Source organism: Anser brachyrhynchus (genome assembly GCF_964034855.1).
Source record: "Anser brachyrhynchus genome assembly, chromosome: 10".
NCBI classification, from domain to species: Eukaryota; Metazoa; Chordata; class Aves; order Anseriformes; family Anatidae; genus Anser; species Anser brachyrhynchus.
In genome coordinates, this window is record NC_137705.1 from 2,372,807 (window position 1) to 2,396,370 (window position 23,564).

General features: G+C 43.8%; 1 protein-coding gene across 9 annotated transcripts in view; it reads right to left on the reverse strand.

Annotated features, from left to right (window-relative positions):
* Positions 1-23,564, reverse strand: part of LOC308200329 (contactin-4) — a 300,384-nt gene that overhangs the window by 35,558 nt on the left and 241,262 nt on the right. For all 9 annotated transcript variants that reach the window (XM_080605918.1, XM_080605910.1, XM_080605912.1 and 6 more), the window contains 2 exons: positions 19,855-20,005; positions 463-590 (listed from right to left, as the gene is read on the reverse strand). In XM_080605918.1, coding sequence (XP_080462044.1) covers positions 463-590; positions 19,855-20,005 — 279 coding nt within the window. The remainder of the gene's footprint in view (positions 1-462; positions 591-19,854; positions 20,006-23,564) is intronic.

Below are 23,564 nucleotides of genomic sequence, written 5' to 3' on the forward strand. Positions count from 1 at the left end.
ATCCTGATTTGTTATCCAATATAGTTTTTTCCTCAAACAAGGAGAAGGAGACCTATTATAAGTGTAATAATCTATATACTCGTTACCTATAATAATTCCTCAGACATAGGACTACTTATAAGCAGGGCAAAAATTAATTTAAGTCATTTGTCAGCGTCACTCTATTTAACAAATTATTACTTTAAATGTCTTTGTCAAACATTATAGCTTCTGCTTTTGAAAAAAAAATGATGGAAAAACTCAGAATACTCGTGAATAAACACCTGGAATTCCTGTCCCTGACACACGAGGCTGTTTTGCAGCCAGGAGAGCCAGACCGTGGAAGAACCTGCAACTCCCACGAGGCTGCCTCGGCTCAGCAGTGCCGGGGAAGGAGCAGCACGCGTGCGGCTGCCCCGGGAGCTGGCAGAAGCCATGGCAGGGTACTGCTCACCCACTCGCCCGCGGTAAGAGCCACGTTACCTTTCACAACCAGACTGCCCGTGCTGCTCGCCGTGCCGAAGTGGTTGGTCGCCACGCAGGTGTAGCTTCCCGCGTCGGCTTTGGTGACGTTGACAATCCGGAGGCTTCCGTCATCCAAAACCGTGATTCTGGAGGGACAATCAGGAGCAGAAGTTATGTATTTTTTATGTTAACATAAAATTCTTCTGTGCCTGCATTAATTATTAACGATTTGAACAACAGACAGTCCGCTGCCCATTACCGAGTGAGTTTAGCTGACAGAAATCTCTTAGGACGTAATTCATAAATACTGAATACATCATTTACATGAGTTTTCCCTGTCTTTACTTGAGGGCAACTCTAATTTACACACCGGCAGCTTGTGTAGGTTTTATGCGAGGCTGTACTTTGGTACCGGGCGCTCACCATGACAGCCCCAGCAACATGTGCTACGCGGGCTGCATCTGAAGGGCTCGACGCTCGCTGCTTAGACATGTGGATGCCTTTGCTGAGCAGGGCAGTGCCACAGGTGTTTCCTTGCTGCTGTCTTCCAGGAAGGCTGGTGGGTTTGCAGCGAGGGTCCCACGCTGCCAAGATTCCCCTCCCCGCTCTCCACCTCTCTGCCTGCAGTGGCCCTTGCAGGTTAAAAAAAAAAATAATAATCCTATTTCATTCTCGTCCCCTCCCCACACAGATCCTCCCTGCCATAAAAGTGCTTCTGTGGGCACTGCTAACTTTCTCTTGGAGGCAGCCTCCCACTGACCTAGTGTCTGTGGTGGCTACTACAGGCAGGAGACCGTGTAGGAGACACACAGGACAGCAAAGGAGCTTCAGTTGCAGTGGAAAATTCAGGTATTGCTCACTGCAGCGTCCTTAAATATTCCTGGGGAAATTCCAGTATCAGAAGTGTCTTTGGTCAACATCATCACTGCAACTGGTTAGCACAGTGTTAAAAGACTCTGGTTTTAAATACTTTGCCCTGACTTCCTCTCTTTATTACTCCAAGTACTTCAATGCTTCCCCTATTACATTTTTGTCATTTTCTTTTTAATTAGTACATTCTTACTTCAGCGTCTAGCAACCACAGAAAATACAATTATTTGAAGACACACAAAAATAATCTGTAGAAACTCCAGGGAAACCTTCCCTCCAGCCGAATAGCATCTCTTTTAGCAAAACACTTGGTTCGCTGCTCAGCACCATGTCTCCTACCACAATCTGCTTTCTGCCCTTCAGCCACTTTCAGACCTGCATTGAAAACCCGGTATTAATTCCTGCCTTCTCCTGCTCAATTATTTCCTAATTTAACTAATTTGAAAGCAAATGAAGAAGCCTTCCTGCATCCTTAATGCCAATCAAGCTCTGTAAAACTGGATTGAGAAATTAGGCTGAAAGAAACGTAGCAAACAACGCTCGCACTCGTTGCAGGAATGCTCAGGCCCTGCTAGGTGAGCACTGCTGGGCAGGGAACAGCAGCAGGCTACGCAAGCTGGCACCAGCCTTTTTGTGTGGCCACGGTGTGCCACTGGGGCAGCTTTATGTCAGACAGAGCAGGAGGACAGAGCTGGCTGGCAGGAGCAGGACAGCTGAGTTAAACACAAGCCCGAAGGACGGCCGTCCCCTCCAGCTGTGGGACACCCCAGGCTCTGCACGCTGCAGCCACTGGGACGAGCACGGTCTCCAGGGGGACTCAGGAGGTGTTGCTTCCCCTAGGAGGGCTGGTGCCAGTGCCTTCTGTCACACCATACTCCCTTGGTGGGCACATATGGGTCACCCAGTCCACACAAAAACCTGACAGCCTGAGTGTCTTTGTGGTGTGAAGAGGAGGCGGATGGTGCAAGATGCTCCGACAGCAGCCACCAAACCTCCGTCCTGGCCTCGCCCTGACCTGCTCTTGCAGCAGCACAACAAGTAGACCATCTGTCAGAAACCAGGGGCAGAGGTTATATTTCACACATCAGTAACAGCGGTATTAATAGAAGTTTCTCAACTGGCTTATAGGCCTCCAAATTGTTGCAGTCAGTAGCATTCACTATTGTAATTTATTTTTGCAGGAGTCCAGTGACATATATTTGCTTCTGTAGCAGTTGCTCCAGTTCAATAATTGGAAGAGAGTAGTATATAGCTACTTGTCTCTTATCTTTACCACTGTGTTGGCACAAATCAATGCATGTATTACATTAAACGTGCACTGGAGCACAGGACTTGCCATACTGGCCTCTAGTGCATGAGCCTGGGCAGCAGCACCACCAGCAGCTCCCAAGGAATTACTTACTGCTGTTATCAATTTCAAGTCTTTGGTAACAACGATGCCTTTCTGAAAGCTGAAGGTGCCCTTGGCATGCATTAAAATTCAAATCAATATAGAGGACAGAAACAAGCTCAGCAAGATGCTCCAGCTCAAGAAGGACCACCCCACACCAGCCTTGCTCTGCCAGGCTGTGCAGTAACTCCCTCAGCATTTCTGCCATCAAGAAATGTGAAAAAAAGTGATATTTTGGAATGTATTTCCATGGAGTTGAGATTTTATTTTTATTTTGATCCATATCGTTGAAAACTGTTCACGGGATAATTTCTTCCATGGGTCATTTCAATTGTATCTGTGGACAAAACTAGCATTAATTTCAAATTTTAATGTGTTTTCTGTCTCTGTCTTTCCCATGCCATTGGTTTCCTATTAAGTCATCTTTATTCCCAATGTAAAATTAGTTTGCAGTTAATGTGGATGGGATAGCCCTAGAGACAACCTCTGGATGAGGTCAGTAAATCCACCATTGGCTCTGGCACAGTTACTGCTGTCTTTGTTTCTTTCCATTTCTAGGCAGAAAGCCCCAGCTGGCTGGTTTGCAAGTTGAGCACACAGGCACCTTCTGACTCGGGTAACACACTGCAAAGAGTTCAGCTGGGACTTGCACCAAGTGCTCCACACCCATTCCCCAGTGGGTGTCCATGCACGCCTAATTCCGGTGTGGTAACCAATTCCCTGTACGCTCCTGTAAATTACCAGCATTACAAATGACAAATAATTGTGCAAGCTGTTTTTTTTTAAATAAATCAGACCGCTAAAATCTTAGTGTGAGTCATTGATTAGGAGGCCTTATGGTTATGTGGCTCTTTTTGCTGAGGGTGCTTTTCTACACTGAGTGTTTTGTGCCTTAATTTGAATCCAATGTGCTAGAAGTTAACAAGTAATTATTTTAACACTTTGAAATTTGTTACAGTTAGTTGAGAAAGTAAGAATGACTTTCACTGATTTTGCTACTTCACAAATTCTCTTTGCAGACGTATTTGCATTAAGGGGGAGGAAAGGCTCATCGCAGGCCATTGAAGGTTCTCAAACTGCTAATTGGCTTGAAAGCAAACATCCCCTGATCAGCCGCTTTTAGCAGTTTGGTTGAACAAGTCCTTTCAAGACTCAAAGTTCAAATTAAATGAAGCACTGCTCCCTACACTTTCTTTCTCTTCTGAAAAATACCCACAAGATGTTCTCTAGTAAGGTGCCTAGGAAGACTTAAAAATAAAGCACATTTCCCGTAAAGGCAGATTACTTCAGAATAAAGCATTGCTTGCCGAGTACACACCGCTTTAAACCACCTCAAACCCCAAAACTGAGCTATTGACCTGCTATCGAGTCCCCGACACTGCTAACCACAACACTGGGAAGAGGAACTAAAAATGTAAATCTGTTCTTGCACCGGTTAAAGCAACTGATAAACCAGCAGTTAGTCACTGCTGGTACCGCAGAACAGACAAAGAAGAGAAAAACATCCACTTGGAAGCATCAAGATGGTACAGGATATTTTAGCATCCTTACATAACAAAAGGTCATCTATTTTGAACATATTATATCATTTGTAGGAATGAATCTGTTGATTTGTGTTGTCAACTGGAGATTTCAGATCCACGGAGAGCAGAGACTCAGCTGAAATTAGGAGATGAAAAGACTGGCTGTTTCCTAAACCGAAGCCTTGGGCCCTACCCCAGGAGGAACTGACCTTGTCAGATTTTTGATTAGAAATCTTCTGGGGACAAAGGACCTTTAAAAATGCTGAAAACATCTCTCCCTAGCCCTCCTTGCCCATTTTTTGCCAGTTCTGCAGCAAATATATAGAAACTTGCAAGCTGAACACTTTATATTACCCTAAAGAAGTCTTTTGCAGAACTGATCGGCACGCAGTTCTCCCACTAGCCTCTTGCTGATGCTGTACGCACAGTGACCGCCCGTGCCCTGTGCCAGCTCTGCAGGAATGGAAGTGCCTTAAGGCATTTGTCTGCTTGGTTGGTGTGAACCTTGAAAACTACACGAAGGAGAAAGATGCATCCTTTTGGATGAGAAACTTCTAACTTGCACAGAGCAGTGATATTCACAGATACCCAGGCCGCTGAGAAAGGATCCGCTCTGGTACCACGGCCACATCTGCACAGCCTGGATTAAGGCAGCAACTCCAACTTGCCCGGGTCTAGCAGCTGCTAGAGATGGATGGAAGAGGCCAGGCAGATCCGGAGCAGTGTAAGGACAAATACCAGTGTACAATCACTTGATCTATTACCCCCTGTTTTTCAAATCATGATACCTCTGCCGTATCAGTTAAGTCACCCGTCAGCAGGTTATGCTGCCCCCAGCCCGAACTGAGCACAACGGGTCTGATTCATGGAGCTCACCACAGCATCTCTCACTGCTGGGCAGAATTCCCAAGAGCAGATAAATATTTCTCAGCAAGTAACACATGCATTTAGAGATAGAATACGTCCCGTTGAGATCAGTAAGAGTTTTATCACTGACTTAGTGAAAACAAGATTGAGCCCTAATTTGCAATATGAGTGATGGGTGAAAGCTGCAAAATGCCCAGAGCCCATCATAAAAGTGCTTATCAGTAATTACCTCCAGCCCAGCCCCGAGGAAATCTGACCTCTGGGTGTCTGACTGCAGCACTTGCATCTACCAAAGCATACCTACAGTCTGCTGCTCAGGTCGTCCCCATGCCGTGATACAGTATTTGCCCAGGAATTGCAGACTCACAATATTTACTGCAACATCTTGCTCCATTGTTTAATTGAAACTATTCAGTCCAGGAACCAAATATACCAGCTCTGCAAAGCCAGGGATTGATAAATCTCATCTGTACCTCGCGGGCTCCAGGTGAAAGCCTTTACAGCGTAAGCGGCACGCTCATGTGCTGACCTTCTCACAGGGAATCACTTGCTCACTCACATCGTCCCCGCATCGCCGATACAAGATTTGCACCAGACAGATGACGCTGCAGGTATCCCTCAATACACTCTGGTCAGCATGCCCTCTATTTTTCTGTTTAGCAGATGGAAACGTGTGGAATATGAACGGACGACAGAGGCAGTGCATATGGCAGGCTGTGTGTGACAGCAGCGGCTTTCTTCCCCAGGGACACGGGGCGCAGGCAGGCAGCCGAACTGCTGGACTGCAGATTACAGCTGGAACCTTTCTTTGGAGCAAAGTACTCATAATTATAAAGTGACCTTTTTTTAAATCTCAGATAGTTTTATTAGCTCTGCTGCAATGAAATAGGGTATGTTGCTTCTTATCTGATAATTTCAGCATTTTAATTTAGGAAATACAAGCATAACTACACTTGCTTTCACTGTTGATTAAGCGCAGACATCTGAAATATTTCATGCTTCGCCAAGTGAATATTTTTAATTTTTTTCCCCCAGGAAACAATGCTTAGGATGTCCGATCCTTTTTCTATTACAGGGAGAAAAGATGTCTTAGAGCAAGCATTTAAATGAATGTCAGTTGGAAGAAACACACACTGAGTGCAATTTGAGATAAAACTACCATTGATCCCTTCATGTACAGCCTTTGTGGCAGTGGTTGACATGGCTATTGAAAAGGGACTGTGGTGCCAGAGTTCTTCTAAGAGATAATCCGTCTTCTGAGAGAAGATTTAGGGTAAATGTACCTGTGAAAAACAGTGTATTTCAGCCTACATGATGAATGGCTTATTGTCCTTCCTCCAGAGCCTCACTTGGGCTGGGGGGTGGAAGCAGGAGGAAAGGAAAGACACCAGGCAGAGCAGCCTGAATTCTCAGCAGTGTGTTTGCTCAGCCCTTACCCAGCTCATAGGCAGGAGTAGCGAGAGCAATTTTTAGCCTAACAACAACTTTGCTTCGTGCCACAACTCCACTGCAAATGTAAATGATTCCAGGCAATTGCATTATTTATCAAATTATTTCTATCACATGTCTTTGCAGCAGTTTATTACCTTTTTAATAATGCTTCCCATGCAATGAGGCAGCGACTGGGATTATTAAAATGATCTCATAAAAGTGGTATTGGCCATTAGGCTATTTCAGGAAAACACAGAGATTTAGAAATGCTCACGGGTCTGAATGCAGAAGCCTGGCTGCGAGGGAGGATTTACTGCTCGCAGCCCTCCCCGAGCCAGGGACAGCACTCACCAGTACCTGCCCGTCACTGTGAAGGATGGGCTGCTTCCGAGTACAGTCCACAGCCAATAATTCCTGTGGCCATGGGATGCTCCCGCTGTGTGTGACTACAACCTTTATGTAGCACAAATAAATAACAGTAAGGTTAGAGCTGTCTGCTTTATAGCATTAATCCCCATTAAAGCACACGCTGAGGTCAATGTGGGCTTTGCAGAGCTCCACTCGACACCCTGGGTGGCTGCTGGAGCGTGCAGGGAGGCGAGGACAAGAGGAGAGCCCTGATTGTCACCCCCCAGCTTCGGGGCCACCTGAGATTTCCCACCCTGTATCAACACAGCTGAAAACACCGCTATCTCCCCGTGCACAGATGGGACTTTCCAGGCTCGGGCTTCACCCACCTGTGCCCCCGAGAGCAGCTCCAGCTCCGGACATTTCTGCCTCACTGGGAAAGGTGTGAAGTGGACGGTGTCCCTGCTGCCACCACCACCATGTCCTGAGGGCTAGGGCCAGCACAGCACCACGAGCAAGGACAAGTTGGATTCGTGTCTAACCTGGCCATTAGGCTGCATCTGAGTGAACTGCAGGAAGATATTGTCTGCTGGAATGGCATTACAGTGGTTTTTATTTGATCATCCATCTAAACCCATAACTGGTATCGACAGCCAGAAGACGCAGGCAGCCTTTTACAGATACACAACTTCTTGTCCAGGACCTGTTAGTTTTGATTTAGTTAACCACCTACAGCTGCTTCAGTACTTATTTGTCTATAACTACTTGTCTTTTCATGGTTCACGGAAAAGTCTGAGCTAATTTAGAGCCTCAGTCAAAGCCCATTTAATTTAGTACATGTCTTTCTCTTGGTGAAAGCAGGCACTAGATAAGGCCTTACTTATCCATGACAACTGGCAGGTCTCTTAACAGCAAACTCACTATAATTAATTTCCAGGTAAGAACTATATTTGCTCAAAATAAACCGAGCTAAAATCCTGCTCCATTTAGATTAATAGGAAAGTTCCCACCACCTTTGCTGGAGCTGTGTCTTACATGGGACTGCAGGGGCTGAGGATGAAGTGGTCGCATGGCACAGGGGTGCAGGACAGCCAGGGCCTCTGTCCTGTGGGTGTTCTTGATCTCTAAGGTAGGATTCTTAAATATATATATATATATATATATTCCAAATAAACTCTTGCTGGATAACGCCAGGAAAACCACCTTTGCACCTTTTTGCCAGGACATCTGAGTCAGGAAGGACACCAGAAGGTTTACTGCTACAATCAGGGCAACTGGGAATTAGCAAGAAGCCTGTGATGTACGCAGTTTGGGTTCTTTGGTCTTTGCTGTGCTCTGGGACTATAAGGAAAGCACAAAGATTTAACACAGATCTTTTCAAAAGTCTTGGTAACAGCTGCTCTTACCTTGCTGCATCACAAATACAGAGTATTACACTATTTTTTATTGATATGGATCTTATTCCAGGGATGCGAATTGTGCGCAAACTTGTTTTCATCTTATGCTTTTCATTTACAGGCTTGCTAAGAATGAAGAATTAAAAGTGAGGAGAGTACAAACTGAAATTCCTTCTGATTGTTGTAAAAAACCAAAACGCTAAAAAACAGTAAATATTTTTCCAGAGATAAAGAAAAATAGAACACATTTTGCTCGGATAAATATTTTTGAGAAAAAAATGGGGCCCCTCTTGGCATCAAAAAACATAACTTCACTGAACTCAGTATCAGTGTAAACGAGTGATGGAGCTGGTATCTTAAGTTCTTCCCACAATTTTATTTTTCAGCAAACTGTTTATTTGCAGTGACAGAGCAGTCCAAATAAATAATATTGCACCCAGCATATATTAATATCTATCACCACAAAAGCTGTGTTTTGTCATCATCCTCCTATTTGCCCAGAAATTTTAAAGGCAAGTGTGGAACTGATGAAACCCCGTCCTGAAGGAGTGGGCAGGAAAGAAGTGAGCATTTACAGCTATTAGAGGCTTCATGTAAATTGTTCAGAGATGCCTAGGGTCATAATTCAAATATAAAAGTATCCCTGGGTTATCTAAGAAGAACAGTTCTCTACAAAATATCTTTCTTAAGGGATGCTGATAACAGGAAGAAACAAATGAAAACCAAACAGCCAGGGACCCCGAAGGAAAAGAGTAGGCTGTTGTGAATTTCAAATAATAGAAACCTTTAGTCTTCTCTCCCTTTACACTGTTTTTTCATTACACACAGAATTAAAATAAATACAGTAAGAAAGACCCTGTCATGAAAATAAATATTTGAAGAAGCAGATCTGAGCAAAGCAAAAGGACGCTCGTTTTTACAGCTTTCATTCCTTAGACATGAGGCAATAATTTGAGCTATCTGGGAAGATTTTCTGAGTCTGGAAGGGCCCAATGGTGCAAAGAGCCAATTTTCCATTGATTTTGGTGGGAAACAAAGACCAATCTCCATGGGAAACTGCCCTTTTAGCACAGCTCTCGCGGTTTATTTTTACAGACCGAGCTGGCCGTTTGTCACAGAACATGAGAGCGGCACTGGGAAGGAAGGGGTGCCCGGCATGGCGGGTCCTGAGTGCGCCCCTTGCACGGCCCAGCCTCTGGTGCTTCAGCAGCCCCACGTCTTCTCCTCCAGGCTGGTACACTCCCAGCCCATGCCGTGGAAGGCCAAAGCATCCATCTGCGCACAGCTGCCCGCCCATGGGCACACAGCTCCCCGCCACGTATCCTCTCGTGCTCCGAAGCGAGGTGAACCTCGCATAAAAAAGCAGCAGGTGCTTTGAAGCCGCTCCTGCATTCGCTCTACCTAATGTTCGGTGAAATATTTGCTATGCTCGTTCTTCCACAGCAGTGATTAGAGCCAGAGGCACGGAGATTAAGTGACTTCTCCCAGCCAACGAAGAGGGACGGTGCCGGTCCGAGGAATCAAATTTGGAAGCGCAGCCTCCAGCCACCCTCACTAACAACTCCTTCCCCATCAAGGAGAAGCCATCGCCCTCTACCTACAGCAAACGCTTCCGAGGTTTGACAAACATAACCATTAACAGAAACTCCACTGAAGCTCATAAAAATTATTCTCTTATGAGAAAAAAAAAAAAATCTGTAAGAGATTTTCTGTGCATCATCTGCTGACACAAACCATTTCTGGGAGCATTCGTGAGATTAGAGCAGAAGCAGTAAATGCATTCTCAGCTTATTCGCTCCAGCTGATACCATCTGAATAGATGCCCAAAGGCATAGTCTTTCAAAGATAACACATCTTTTCCTCTAGTTTCAACAAAAAATGCCCACAGAACAAAGATAAATTACCCACTCCACTTGTAATCGACATTAACATAGATTTGCAAGATCCAAAGACACATTTACATCACCTAAAAATGGTGTTAAAATAATCATCAAAAACATCACCGAGTCTGGTAGAATGTCTAAAAAGTTCATTAGAAATCCTTTCTTTTTCCCCAGTAGACATATAATTATTTCCTTGGATTTTAAACATGCATTTCTTAAAATGTAAAATCTGTAAAATCATTATCTTTTAGCTCTTAATTACAAAAATATCCAAGAGAAGAAACATTTGATATATTTTTTTCCTTTCAAAATGCTATAATCATTATTATTATTATCATTTTAAAATTAGAGGACATGTATGAACCATACATGAATTTCAAACTGCTTTTAGGAGGCTAATTACAGGCATTTATTGTTGAAAGGGCTGGCTGCAGCGTGTGCTCGCAACAGAGAGAAATCCGCCTCGCTGCAGGGAGCCAGATCCTGCCTGCGCCCGACACAACAGCTCCGCGGGGGAGAACTCTGCCTTTCCTGGAGTGTTTTTACCGAGAGGGAGAAATAATTTGTAGCTGCTTGTATGGTACCTGGAGATGAATTTAATAATCATAAAGATGAAACACCTCGAGCAGGACAAGCAGCAGCTGCTTAACAGCACTCGGCGAGTGGCAGTGTAAGCACGGGACACGTCTCACCGTGCCCCGGGGGTCTGATGCCCCCGAGAAGGGGGCTGCCTGTGTGCTTCGCTCTCTCCTTTTGCAACCCCCTGCAAGCAAGGCTCTATTTTAAAACAAATTGCCAAGCCCCACGGTAAAAGCCTGCTGACTTCTCTAGGTGCTTTGGGTCCCACCAACATGGTGAGGTCGTACCACGGCCAGGCTGTGGTCCCCACGTGGTGACAGCCAAGCCCTACGTGTGTCCGCACTGCACCCTCACCACACCTAAAAGAGTCTGCTGGGAGAACGGCAACAGCTTGCTGACGGCACCGAGCAGATAAATGAACGCGCACATTTTAGGGATCAGCCTAATTACTTTAGACAACATAAAATGGCAGCAAATCTGTGTTCTAAATAAATCCCTAACCCTGCTCAGATAACATTTTGCTAGGAACATTTGCTCAAGAACAGAGGGAGAAGGCAACGCAGCAAGGAACGCTGGAGTTGCCAACTTACTATCAACACTGAAGTTAGACAATTAGGAGGCTGGTAAAGCCAAACAGCTGAACATCTAACCTTTGTGGACTATCATTTACAGGGTTATGCATACAAGCATACAGCAGGTTTCTCCAGCTACAGAAGCGATGAGAGTTATTACGGCCCGATATAGAGCAGGAAAGGAAAAAAAGCCTGGTAACTCTCCTTCTGAAGAAGCCAAGAGCAGTTAGTGACCTTCTCCTAAGGAAAACTATGACCAAGCTGTATGGATTTCACCGACGGACTTCAGAGGAGGCAACGAGCACAGAGCTGCCGGCTGGCTCCGCTCCTTCCCCTTGCTGACACCGCGCCTGTGAGCGCCCAGGAGAGCAGCGAGTGGCTCGGGGCAGGCTTTCAAGGTGCTTGTCCCAGAGCTGTTGTTTCAGGCTGACAGTGGGATGAGCTGGTGCTTCAGCATGCTGGGATCCTCCAGACCATGCAAAACTAACATCAGCTTCTGCTGGTAAAGGAATGATCCGTGAACATGAGGCTATCAAGAGTCAGAGGGCTCCCTTAGGCACCCTGACCAGTGAGTCAAGTGGTTTCCTCGTTCATTTTAGTTCTCTTTTGCAGAACAAATGGTTAAAGTAAGTACATGCCAGTTATTTCAGACATTCCCATGAAGTAGAGCCATCCTCTGCCATTGTCTTTGAAAAGTAAGATGAATGCTGCATTGTCGGCTCAAACTTCAAAAAGCTATTTGTAGGGTGTCATTTTTCATATCGCCTAGGCAGGATGTAATGAAAAACCGACATGTTATTGATGGTTTGGTTACCTGTCTGCCTTAAAGAAATTGCACAGGTACTTTATTTTGAAAAAAAAAGTCTACACAATTAATGCAAAACAATGATAGGAAGCATCCTTTGAGGTTTTATTTTCTGCTGAGGTGTCACCAGTCTGCGTGTCCAAAAGCCACTGCTAGCAATTCATCTCTCAAGTAATCAGTATAAAAATATTATCATGGTTTGTACTCTGGCACCAGACTGGAAAAGATGTGCTGCCTGTCCTCTTGCCATTTTGTTTCTGGCTGTTTAAAGCAATTAGTAACTAATTAGGAAGTTTGAGGCAACAAATAAAAAATGGGAATTTATACAGCTATTTAAACTCCAGACACACTGACAGAGTAAGAGAAAAGGCTCTCCTTTTCTTGCCTGATTTCACAGCTTTTTCTTCTCAAAACGGTATAGCATCGAAATAAACATGTTAAAATTTGTTATTAAAATAACACCTAGTCTGATGGCTCTGTAAAGGAACAGCCCTCGTGAGGACATCCTGAGGATGCTAACTCTTGAGAAAACCATGGCTAAGGTCTTTCCTTCTCACAAGAGAAAAGTCTCTGAACAGTGTTAAAGGACAGAAGCCAACAAAACCATCTAGTCACACACAGCAAACGTCCCAGCTGCAATCCCCTGTCTGCTCCTCTCCACCTCCCACTGCCCTTTCCCAGTCTCACAAACCCCCATCTCCTCTTCAGAAGTCACTAGGGCACCGAGACTTTGAAAAGTGAGCTTACTCTTCTAGATCATCTCTGACTAGAGATGATATGGTGGAGAGCAGCTATGAAATGTCTGGAAAAATCTGGGCCTAAATTGCTTAAATTCTGAAGCACGTAAGCACTTCTGCAAATGAACCTTGAGCGCTTTCTGGAAGCGCGGCTCTCTCCTGACCATTATCTGACAAGGTCCAAGTTTGCTGTGCACGCTTTACAGTTCTTAATGCTGCCGTAACTGAATTCAATGAGTAAATGCCATTATATGCTGCATGTCTGTGCTTTTATTGGTTTTCAACTAAAAAAAAATATAAAATCCTCCTGCTTTAAGCAGTATGGCTTTGTGTGTGCAAGAGTGTGCTCATATATCACAAAGCTTGTCAAGACTGCAAGATAATGGGACCAACTGGGAAAATTTCCATGAAGACAGCGAGCGTGCCTGGAGTATCTAGGTCAGATCCTTCTCTAACAAAATGCACTATGAGGGTCCCTTTATACAGAAACTTGTTTAATTAAGATAACAGATGTTGCTATTATATGAGTCCTAGTGAGTGCCTGTTTAATTGGACACTTTCATATTCTTTGCTACCAGCACAGAACATCATTTGTTTTTTATGAATTTCTTTCCTTACAATTAAACCATACAAACAATGCACTGTATATTCATAGAAAAGAAACAGCTCTAATGATATAAGGGCTCTACATGAACAAGAACGGGAGAAGACTAATTTGTTTGGGGGCTTAAAAGTACAATTATTTTTCTGTCCTGGACCGAGTATATGTCTGGTACCACAGTAAATGTGACTTCCAATATCTTTAGGAGAACATTACAAATGAAAACCATTGTGTACATATTTTAAACATTCATTATTTCAAGGGAAAACACATTAGATTTTGACGTGCAAGTTCTCACCAAGTGCATGAGATAGCTGACAACAGAACAGGGAGACACTGGCAACTGTGTGATTGAGCAGGAAACTTATAAATTTCTCCTTGAAATTCTTTCACCTGAATTTCTCCTTGAATTTCAGAACTCTAAACCAGGTGATGGATTCAGCCTTGCGCTCAGACTGTCCGTGCCAAACCTGCTGCAGGCCAAGTGCTGGTGTCTCAGGAGGCCTCAGGACACTAACCCCAACGACAAGTAGTGTACAGCTGGACCCAGAGGGCACTGCCGGCCCTGCTCACCTCTTCGCAGCGATGTCCCAAAGCATCACAGAACATGGCTTCACCAACACAGCACCACTCCTAGTGCCGATACCACACACTAAACCAGACTACATGCTTCACTCCACCGCTGCACCACAGCCTGGCTAACACAGCGGCAGGATGGCCAGGCAGCAGTGCTAACAAACCCCAAGACTGGCAGAAAAGCAGGTAAATAAAAGATATCTTGGATTTCCTGCACACAGCCTACACCGCCTGGAGCTGGGAATCAACACAGGATGAGAGACAGGGAAGACTCACGAAGAAAATCACACCAATGCTGCAGTACAAACCAGCATCTAACTATCCCTTCCAACTCTACTCCGAGTAAATTATTCCATGCCAATACCAAAATACATCAATTTGACCAATTCCCTTAGAAATTTTCGTAAGGTACTCTAACAAAAGGACCTTTGGTAGGAAGTTACTAGGAGACTGTTCGATACGTGCAGTTGAGTGTGTAAAAGCCCTGGGGCGTCACTGCAGAACATGCTGTCAGCATCAGCCTTAACACCAAGCCCCCGTGGGCTCAGCCCTTGGATGGTGTGTGCCTACGTGGAAGAACCTGTAAGTCTGCTGGTAGCAACGTTCTTCTTTTGGTGGCTATGGAAAACAATATGAAAATTAAGGGAGATTTAATTGTTTCAAAATTAAGGTTGAATTAACTGTTTTATATTATTTAATTATCACTTCCTGATATATAGTTCCAGGTGAATTACAGTTCCGTTTCAGGACGTTCCTCTAACAGTTTGGAGTGCGGGAGCAGCTGTGACAGAGTCTTGTTTTAATTTCTGCTGGCAGAACTCTGCGTAGCTCTAGGATTTTCCTCTAATCATGCACAGCTCGATTCTCCCCCTAGTACCCAGGAAATCTGAATGAAGGTGTCAGGGACGACAGTGACTTGTGATTTCCACCAGAGTGAGGACGAACTGCTTGTGCTTACAGCTAGCGCAGTTCTCTGTGGGAGCCACGCTGTAATTATGAACAAATCGAAAGCTTTCTATGGTAAGATCACCTGAAAATAAAGGTTCTAAAACACAAGTCTTAGTAATAAATTTATGTAACGTTGTGGCATTAGGTGTAATTGAATTATTATGAGAGGATTAAGAAAATCCTGCAAGAACAATCTGAGTGCCGGGACTTCCCCTCCCACTCCTGCCAAGGAACAGCAAATACAGTGTCATGCTAGGAAATAATTGTCACAAATGGGAAATTCTGGGCTCTGTAAGACGCTTGATCTGCAACTGGCATTCAGGAGTTTAAAGGAAAGACTCCCCATTAAGGACTTGCTTTCATTCACACCAGTGTTATGCAGGGGTCATCAATTAATGGAAGTTTTTCCAGACTTGTGGGTAGCTGTGGATATCTGTTTTATCTTGGTAAATCTCAGGTGAAATTACCCTCCACCGCTGTAACTCCCACTGACATCTAGGAATGATTCGTTTGGTTTCTGAGACAGCTTCTGTGTGAAACATGGACTCGGTTTGAATCGTTGTCTTTCACACGGTGTAATAACTGCAGAAGACCATGTCTCTGAGTATAATGTTTGTCTGATTCCTATCCACTGTGTATACAATGCCATTGATGACTATGTATTTTATATCCAAAAACTCACTTGACATTGACTGTCGAATTTCACAAAATCAGAGGGATAAAGACATAAGATAAGAAGAAGATCAAATTGCCACTGAGAATTAAGTAGAAACCATACTTTCTGGCTTCTGTAGTCTGTGCCCTCATTCCTCTATTTTTTTTTTTTTTTGCCTGGATTGAATGCCAGTCCTCCTCGGGCAGCTGGGCAGTAACACCCTCCAGCTCGATCTCAGAGGGGTAAGTCCAGCACCCCTCCTGAGTCACACTGATGTAGGTGGCACATGACTCAAACAGAACCTATACAATAGGAATCCAGCTCTCCAGAACATCTCTTCTCCTACTGTTGAGACAGAATAAAGGGATTGGAGGATAAACACATCTGGAAATGTAAGAGAACCAAATTGTATGTGAAAAACATTCTGAAACCTCAGCACAGATCTCTCTGTCTGATCGAACAGTCTGAAGTGACCCCAAAGATGTAATGCAGTTTTGCAATAACCAAGGATCCTAATTCCACCTTGAGCTCCCAATTCTTGTTGGGAGGTGTTGTTCAGTCCCACATCCTATCCCAGGGGTGTGGAAGTGGAAGTTACATTGGCAGGGACTGGACTCACCTGCTCCTGCTCTACCAACAGCCACAGCCACCCTGTAAGGCTGGTTTTACGGAGTGGCATTAATACAACTGACGACCTTCCCCACAGAGCATTACAGCTATTTTGCCTGGAAATGTGAAGGGAACATAAGGGAGCACCAGGGACAGAAAATGAACTCTTCCATATAGAAACAGTCCTTGTTTCTGAAGCAGAATTTGCAATGTATCTGTGCTATAGCAGATTCTATATAAAATTTACCTTCTGGAGTCAAGCTACTAACGTTATTTTGACTCAGTCAGGCCTCCAAGGCAGGATTTCCATTATTATGGAGATGAACTACCTTTAATGACTGCAATAATATAATTGTACCTCAGGGCAGAATTTCTAATAACACGATTGCACAGTTCTCAAACACTGGTAAGAGATATCTTCAGGGCAGGTTATTCATTAGGGGTGCAGTACACACTAGTAGTTCAGCCTCTAGAGAAGAATATGAAACGTAAAGCAATAAAGCTCTTTTTTTTCCATGGTAATCTCTGCCCTCTGGGCAAGCATTGAACAACACACTTAGTTTTGCCTCCTGGACAGCTGTAGCCTCGAGAGCAGGAGTCCTGGCAGCCCAATCTGATGCACGCTATTTCCATCTCCAGAAAGTTGTCCCTAACATTACGCTCCATCTGAAAAGTCACAAGAGCCCCAGGACAAATGCCTGAATGATTGTCACCGTCAAAGTCAGGCTGTACATCAGAATTCAAAGCAAGGACAAATGCATTAACGTTACTTTTAACTCCACCTGGAGTTGGAGGGACCATCCACGTTTATCAACCTTCACACAATCAAGTTCAGTTTGGAGAAGGCTCCAGATGTTCAGGTGCCTCTCTGAAACTCAAAGGACTCTAATGCCAGTTAAGCTGGAGATTTCATTTGTTTCTCCCACACCTGTCGCAAAGTTCTCTTTTCTGCCCTAGATGAAGAGATTTCAGCAGCAGATTTTCTTGGCATCTTTCTTACCGTATCTCAACAGATTTTTTCAACAGCCAGGAAAGTTCTTGTTTGAAGCCCACATGTAAGTGTGGGTGTAAGGATGTACTAGGACTGGACTTCAGTCAATGCTGCCATCCACCAGGGAGGCAGGGAGAAGATAATGTTTCAGCAAAAAAGAAACCAGAAATTTAACCAGCAAGGTTAAGCAGATGACCAGCCACTTGGCCTCTCCTACCCCTGTGAAGTCAGACAGCACTGATGAACAATGCCGTGATCACAGAAGACAATATAAATCCTTAATTGCACATTTCACACAGTCTCCAGTCACAGATTGCAGGGATGGCATGGTTAATAGAGGCAATGACGAGGATTCAACACCCTTGTCCCCACGGGAGACACAAACAACTGCGCATAAGAACTAAATAGGTCCAAGTGCCAAGCCAACGGAGCAGTGTTCATTAAGACATTTTGCCAGATAGGTCCTGCTGGAAGCTCTGGCTGGCAGAAAAACCCCAGGGCTGAAGTAGCAGAAAATTTCACACCTGCTTGGGCACATTTCACGTCTGATTTCCCATCCAGGGCTCAGTGCCCGAGTGGGAGGCTCCGGCTGGGTGAGGTGCGCTGGCAGGCGTGGGACGAGGAGCATGGCATTTCTACAGTCTGCATTGAGCACAGCTCTCAACTACCTTTTTTTCTTTTTTTTTTCCTCCCCAACTGCTGCACCAGAAAAATAGACATATTTTTTTCTCATACGAGACAATCTAGTGATGTTTTTCATCACATCTTAGCAGGTTTTTATGACTAAACCTGCCTTGGGTGAAGCTGGGTCAGGAGATCATGGTAGGTGCACCCAGGGAATTGCTCCTTAAAATACTTGCATGGAGGTGTGTACACTTCAGGGTGTGCTCTGGTGTGAATTCCACCACGGTGTGAGTTCAGGTGATAAAGTTTTAGTGGGGGTAGCTAGCAGGTGACTGAGAAAAGGGAACACTATTTTCACAAAGCTTTGAATAAACCTGCAGTTTTTTGAGGTGTATCTCTTCCTCTGAAACTTGGTGGAAATTGGCTGAAACATCAGTAGCCCATTGTAATAGCCAATTCAGAAGTTACCTGTGATGACAGGCACAGGCAAACTGAACCACCACCTAGCCATGAGGTACAAGTGAACAAGCCCCTTCCCTTGGAAAGCTGGGACCCAGCGTCCTCTGCTGTATTACAGCAGCTGACTTTTAGGAAAGTTTGCAGAAGAAAGAGTAGCGCTAGAAAAAAATCACTTTGTTGTCAGCATTACATAGCAGTGACAAAGCAAGAAACGGAGTTGCTCTCACTTGTTTCCTTTCCTAATCCCTGACTCACATAAACCCCTGCTTCCTCTCCCACTCGCTATATTTAAATGAGGAGATGACACCACAGCACGCCTAGAAGAGCAGCTTCAGAGAAAACAGCAAATGTTAGCTGCGAACTTTGCCAGCAACCTCCAGCATTTAGTATCTCCCCCCCCTCACCACAATCTTCACCAGAAGAACAAGCTACTTCAGTTTTAAAAACCAATGTATATTGATATGCTATAGCGTCAGCCTTGCCCAGCTCTGTGCCCTGGCTGCTAACAGAAGCTCTGCACACACCTCATCACCCAACTCCTTTTATCCTAAGAGACGAAGTCAAGTGGTTCATAGACAATTGCATCCTAAATACCAGATATCAGGTGGCAAGTCAGAAATACGTTGTGCCTTATTTTACTTCTCTGGCTAAAAATGTATTACAGCTTTTCACACACTCATACAAATCATCTCGGTATATATTTTAACGTCCATTATAGGCAGGTTGGCTGGAGCAAGACTAGACTTTGTGAGACAAAACAAACAAACAAACCAAACCAACCAACCAAAAAACCAACAGCTCTATCCAACAGGTTTAAACTTTTAAAAATAACATTTTCCTATAATTTCTGGCTCTTTTGTCTGTACTCACAGGTCACGATTTTTCCCACCAATCCATTGCAATAAAAGAGGTATATCGCACTTTGAGGTGTCCTACACTACTCTACGGGTCCCTTTTTCAGATGTTGCATAAGCGGAACAGGTAACACAACCCAGAGTCAGCAACTGCTACAAGCACAGAAGCAATGCGTGTGGATTTAAAAAGTAGGCTCTTATTCCTAATAACGTTTTCCCGTGAACTTAAAAAAAAAAAAAATGACTTAGCCAGTCTCAAAAAGCCATCTCCAAGTTAGGCATTATGACTGCCAAATTAATTACTGACCCTGAATAACTCCTGTTTGCAGGACATTGAGTAATTTACCAGGAGAGTGTAATTTGCAGTGGAGGGTTTCAGGGATATACTGCTGGGGATTTTTTTTTGAAAAACAATGGCTATTTAGAGCAATCCAGAGGCAAAATATTTGCTTTTTAGAATGTATCTTTATCAGCTTCTTGGCAGGGGTGCTTTAATAGTACACAGAGACTGGGATGAACACAATGGGAATAGAAATATTGGCCCAAGCTCCTTGAGGTTGAACACTGGCTGTTTTCACATTTATTTGCAAGTCAATTTTAGGAAGCTATTAATGACAAATTTAGCTTTCATTGCTGAAAGCCCCTGGGTTGGAGCAAGCTAATGAAATAAATGGTTACTTTAAAACATTACCTCTCATTTTCTCTTAGGATGTCTTTTCCTTTCTTCCAAGAATAAGTAGGTCTGGGGGAAGCTTTCGGCTTACACTCAATGATTACTTCACCACCCACTTTCACAAGAGTTAACTTTTTCAAGAGAGTTTTGGAAAAATCTGGACCGACAGCTGAAAGAAAAAAAAAAAAAACAGATCAGAATTACCTCTGGAAAAGGTAGTCGGACACATTAGAATATTCCAGGGTTTCTTCTCACCTGTAATTGCTGAATGATCTGCTTTAAAATTTTATTTTTAATACTTTATATTCACAGTTGTTGCCAGGAGAGGGTCTTTTATTTTGATGCTATAAAGCTGAGAGACCTTGACACAGCCAGGTCTTGAACCAAGCAAAACAAGGCAAGACTTCAGTAGTCATCAGGGCACAGGGTACTCTCCAATCATCTGTCTTAGTTTCTCCAGGGCACAAACTTCTATTTTGTGAAAAACAGTCAAATGTTCATTGAGGCAAACACCAAAGCCCTGCAGACAGTCTGCAACCTGACTGCAAGGCAGGCCCGGCACGGAGGAGATTGTTTGGCTTCTGATGCCTGCCTCAAAGGATTTTTAATGATTTATTTGATGAGACCAAATGACAGGCAGAGCTCGGAGGAAGCTGCCTCTAGGAAGACCAGAAGGTTTTATTTATATCAAATAGGAAAAAAATTTTTTTTCAGTACAGAAAGCTCAAAGCAAATAGGTGAGGCAGCTTAAGGGTTTCATGAACAGCTCTTGACCTGCTCACTTCGTCTTTGCTCACAGGAGTTTGCTCTCAGACAGCCCAGTGGCAGCAAACTCTGCCCAGTCCCTCCTGGTCCCCACAAATTCTCTCCATCCCTGTGCCTTCTGCCATGTCGTCATATCCCCAAAAGCTTGCAGCTGTTTGCTCATCTTTCTTTCTTGCTGCACCCTGCAAGGTGAGAGTTTAGATCACTGTGCATTGCAACTGCTTGATGCTCCAGAAAATGATCTAAAGCTCACCTGAATCAGCTGGGAGACAAAAACCTGCAGTGTGATACAGAAAGCAAATTCATTTTTCCTACAGCATCTTGCCTGCCTCCATTCTTTTGAATATCATTCCTGCCGCAAAAGAGTTGAATATAAAAAATAATCCTACGTTGATAACATGATGGGCTTTATGATCTCATAGATCTCTTCTACCTTCCACTTTTATGAAACAGAATTCACAAATCTCTGAGCTGTCCTGCCTGCTATGTCTAACCATAGAGAGCTGATTCATTTTAGCATAAGGGAAAACGTATATGTTATTAAAGACTGTAAGAGCCACCTGAAAAACAACACCTTATATATAAAACATTTCAAAATTAAGGCAGCATCCTGAGGATTCCAATGCACTCAGAACCAGATGAAGCTTAGCTATAACATAATATCATAATTAATGTATTATTACTTTTTGGAAAATTTTTCAGATGACTGTCCAAAATTTATCGGCAAAATAGATTTGTGAATAATCTTGTTATTTCCATCTCTGTAAGCATCAGCTTAGACTTTTTTTTTTTTTTTAAGTAACTTTCTACTTACCTGCAATCCTGCCTGTGACAGAGGAGTTACACGACATGGGTTTTATTCTATGATGGCTGACAAACAAAGTAGTTATCGAGGGATAAAAACTACTGAAATTTAGGGGTAGGAGGAAAATCTAGTCTGATTCTTATGCAAGATATTCAGCCCTCAGCCACAGACTGAGTCATCCCTACGAAACACCGTATCACTAGGAGTTGCAACAGACTTGTTCAGGTGGTGGTACCTTGTGAAACAGCTTCTTGTACTCGTCTATGGGTTTTGTGAAATAGGTCAGTTAGCTGAAAATAAAGAGTTGCTTGTATGAAGACAAAAAAAAAAAAAGGTCTCTTCTGCAGGTACACACGCTTATGGATGAGACAGGGATGTAAAATGTTGCATCTGAAATTTAGAAACTCTGGACTCTGTTCTCAGCACTTCCGTAGCCTCCCCGTGCCACTTGAGGGGTAATGCATTTAATGGCTCCACACCTTGTTTGTAAAATGAGGATTTCAATTTCATTTTTTTCCTCACTCTAGGCCTCTCTCCCCATTTTTTTCAAACATTTAGCTTGAGAACTCTTCCAGGCAGTGATTGCATTTTACTATATGCTTTTACAATGCCCAGCACAACAGGATTCTGGTTCTAGCTGAAGACTCCAGGCAATATAATTGGCAACAATAATAGAGAAGAATCACTCTGAGAAAAGCTCTATCTGTAATTTTCCATTTCTCTTTTTCACTTAATTTTGCTATAAGCCTCACTTGCTATTAGTGGTGTTTAATCATTTCAAGTGCTTAACTTCAGGACCTGTTAAAAAAACCATTTTTATACTCAGAAAGATCTGTTTAAAAGCTAACATTTCTCAGCGAGAGCTCAGAATATTGAACCTCCTCTGAAAACCCTTGTGAAAAGGAAAACATACTGTTTTTCTTTAAAAATGCCAAATTAAATCACCGATCCATAGAAATTGATGTGCAGCACACCATTCTGGTACTTCTCATGTGACACAGAGAAGCAAGATGGTGTAATCCAGATGAGAAGTCGGCCAAGTACAATTTATCTGGCAGGTTTTTAAGAGCAGGCTCTCCAAAGTCTTTGCTCTTGGTGCCAACATGGGGTCTACATGGGGATGTCCCTCTTACCTCTAAAGCTTGGTGAGGGTAGAAATCACATTTGTTATAGATACCCTGAATTCTCCGTTTTCAGTCACATTTCTCTGTGTGGTGGCTCAGTCTGCATTGAGTGTGCAGACGATGCTGTCTTGTTATTGCAGGCCTGGTCTTCAACCTGCAGTCCAAAAATGTCAGTGACCACGTTCTCAGGACCAGCATCAATGCCATCGCTGGCTCCGAGAGGCCACTGGGTACTCGGGGCTGCTGGGCCCCAGGAGGGCTGGAGGCACGCGCTAACAGCCCACACCTTCCGAGATCTGCCTTCCTGACAAAGGCTCACGTCTCCAGGGGTTTTGAATAGACAGGGAAAGCATCAGGGGGCTTATTTGAATTTCTTTCATGCAGAAACACGCCCAATATATCTTAGTGCTGTGAAGTCTGATTTATTGAACATTATTGTACTTTTCTTGAACAGCAACAATGACAATCTTTCAAATGATTTTTTTTTTTCTATCCAGGCATGTATCGCTGCTGATAAAAATGACCGATATTGAAAATGCCATAATCAGAAAAGACCTCATGCTTTGTTCTTCAGGATAAAGCAGGGAATTATGCTATTGAACACACACTTTGAAAACAACTAAAGCACTATTTCTGAATTGCAAATTCTATTTGACTCTTCAAAACTACATACATATTTTGACTTATTGGTTCCTAGGCCTATCACTCACACATGAACTTTCAGAGCAACACTTGGGGGTGAGGTGCAGACCTGCAGGACAGCTGAAGTCAGGAGGGGCCTCGAAGGTGGTCCAGCCCCAGCTCCTTCCAGCAGGGCCAGCCTGAGCAGGTTGCCCAGTGCCGTGTCCAGTTGGGTGCTGAATATTTCCAAAGATGGAAGTGACACAACCTCTCTGGGCAACCTGTTCCAGCTTTTGAAGCAGTAAAAAACAAATTCTGTGTTCAAATGGTATTTTCTGTGTTTCAGTTCATGCCCATTGCTCTTGTCTTGGCACTGGGCATCACTGAGCTGAGCCTGTTTCTGTAATCCTGCT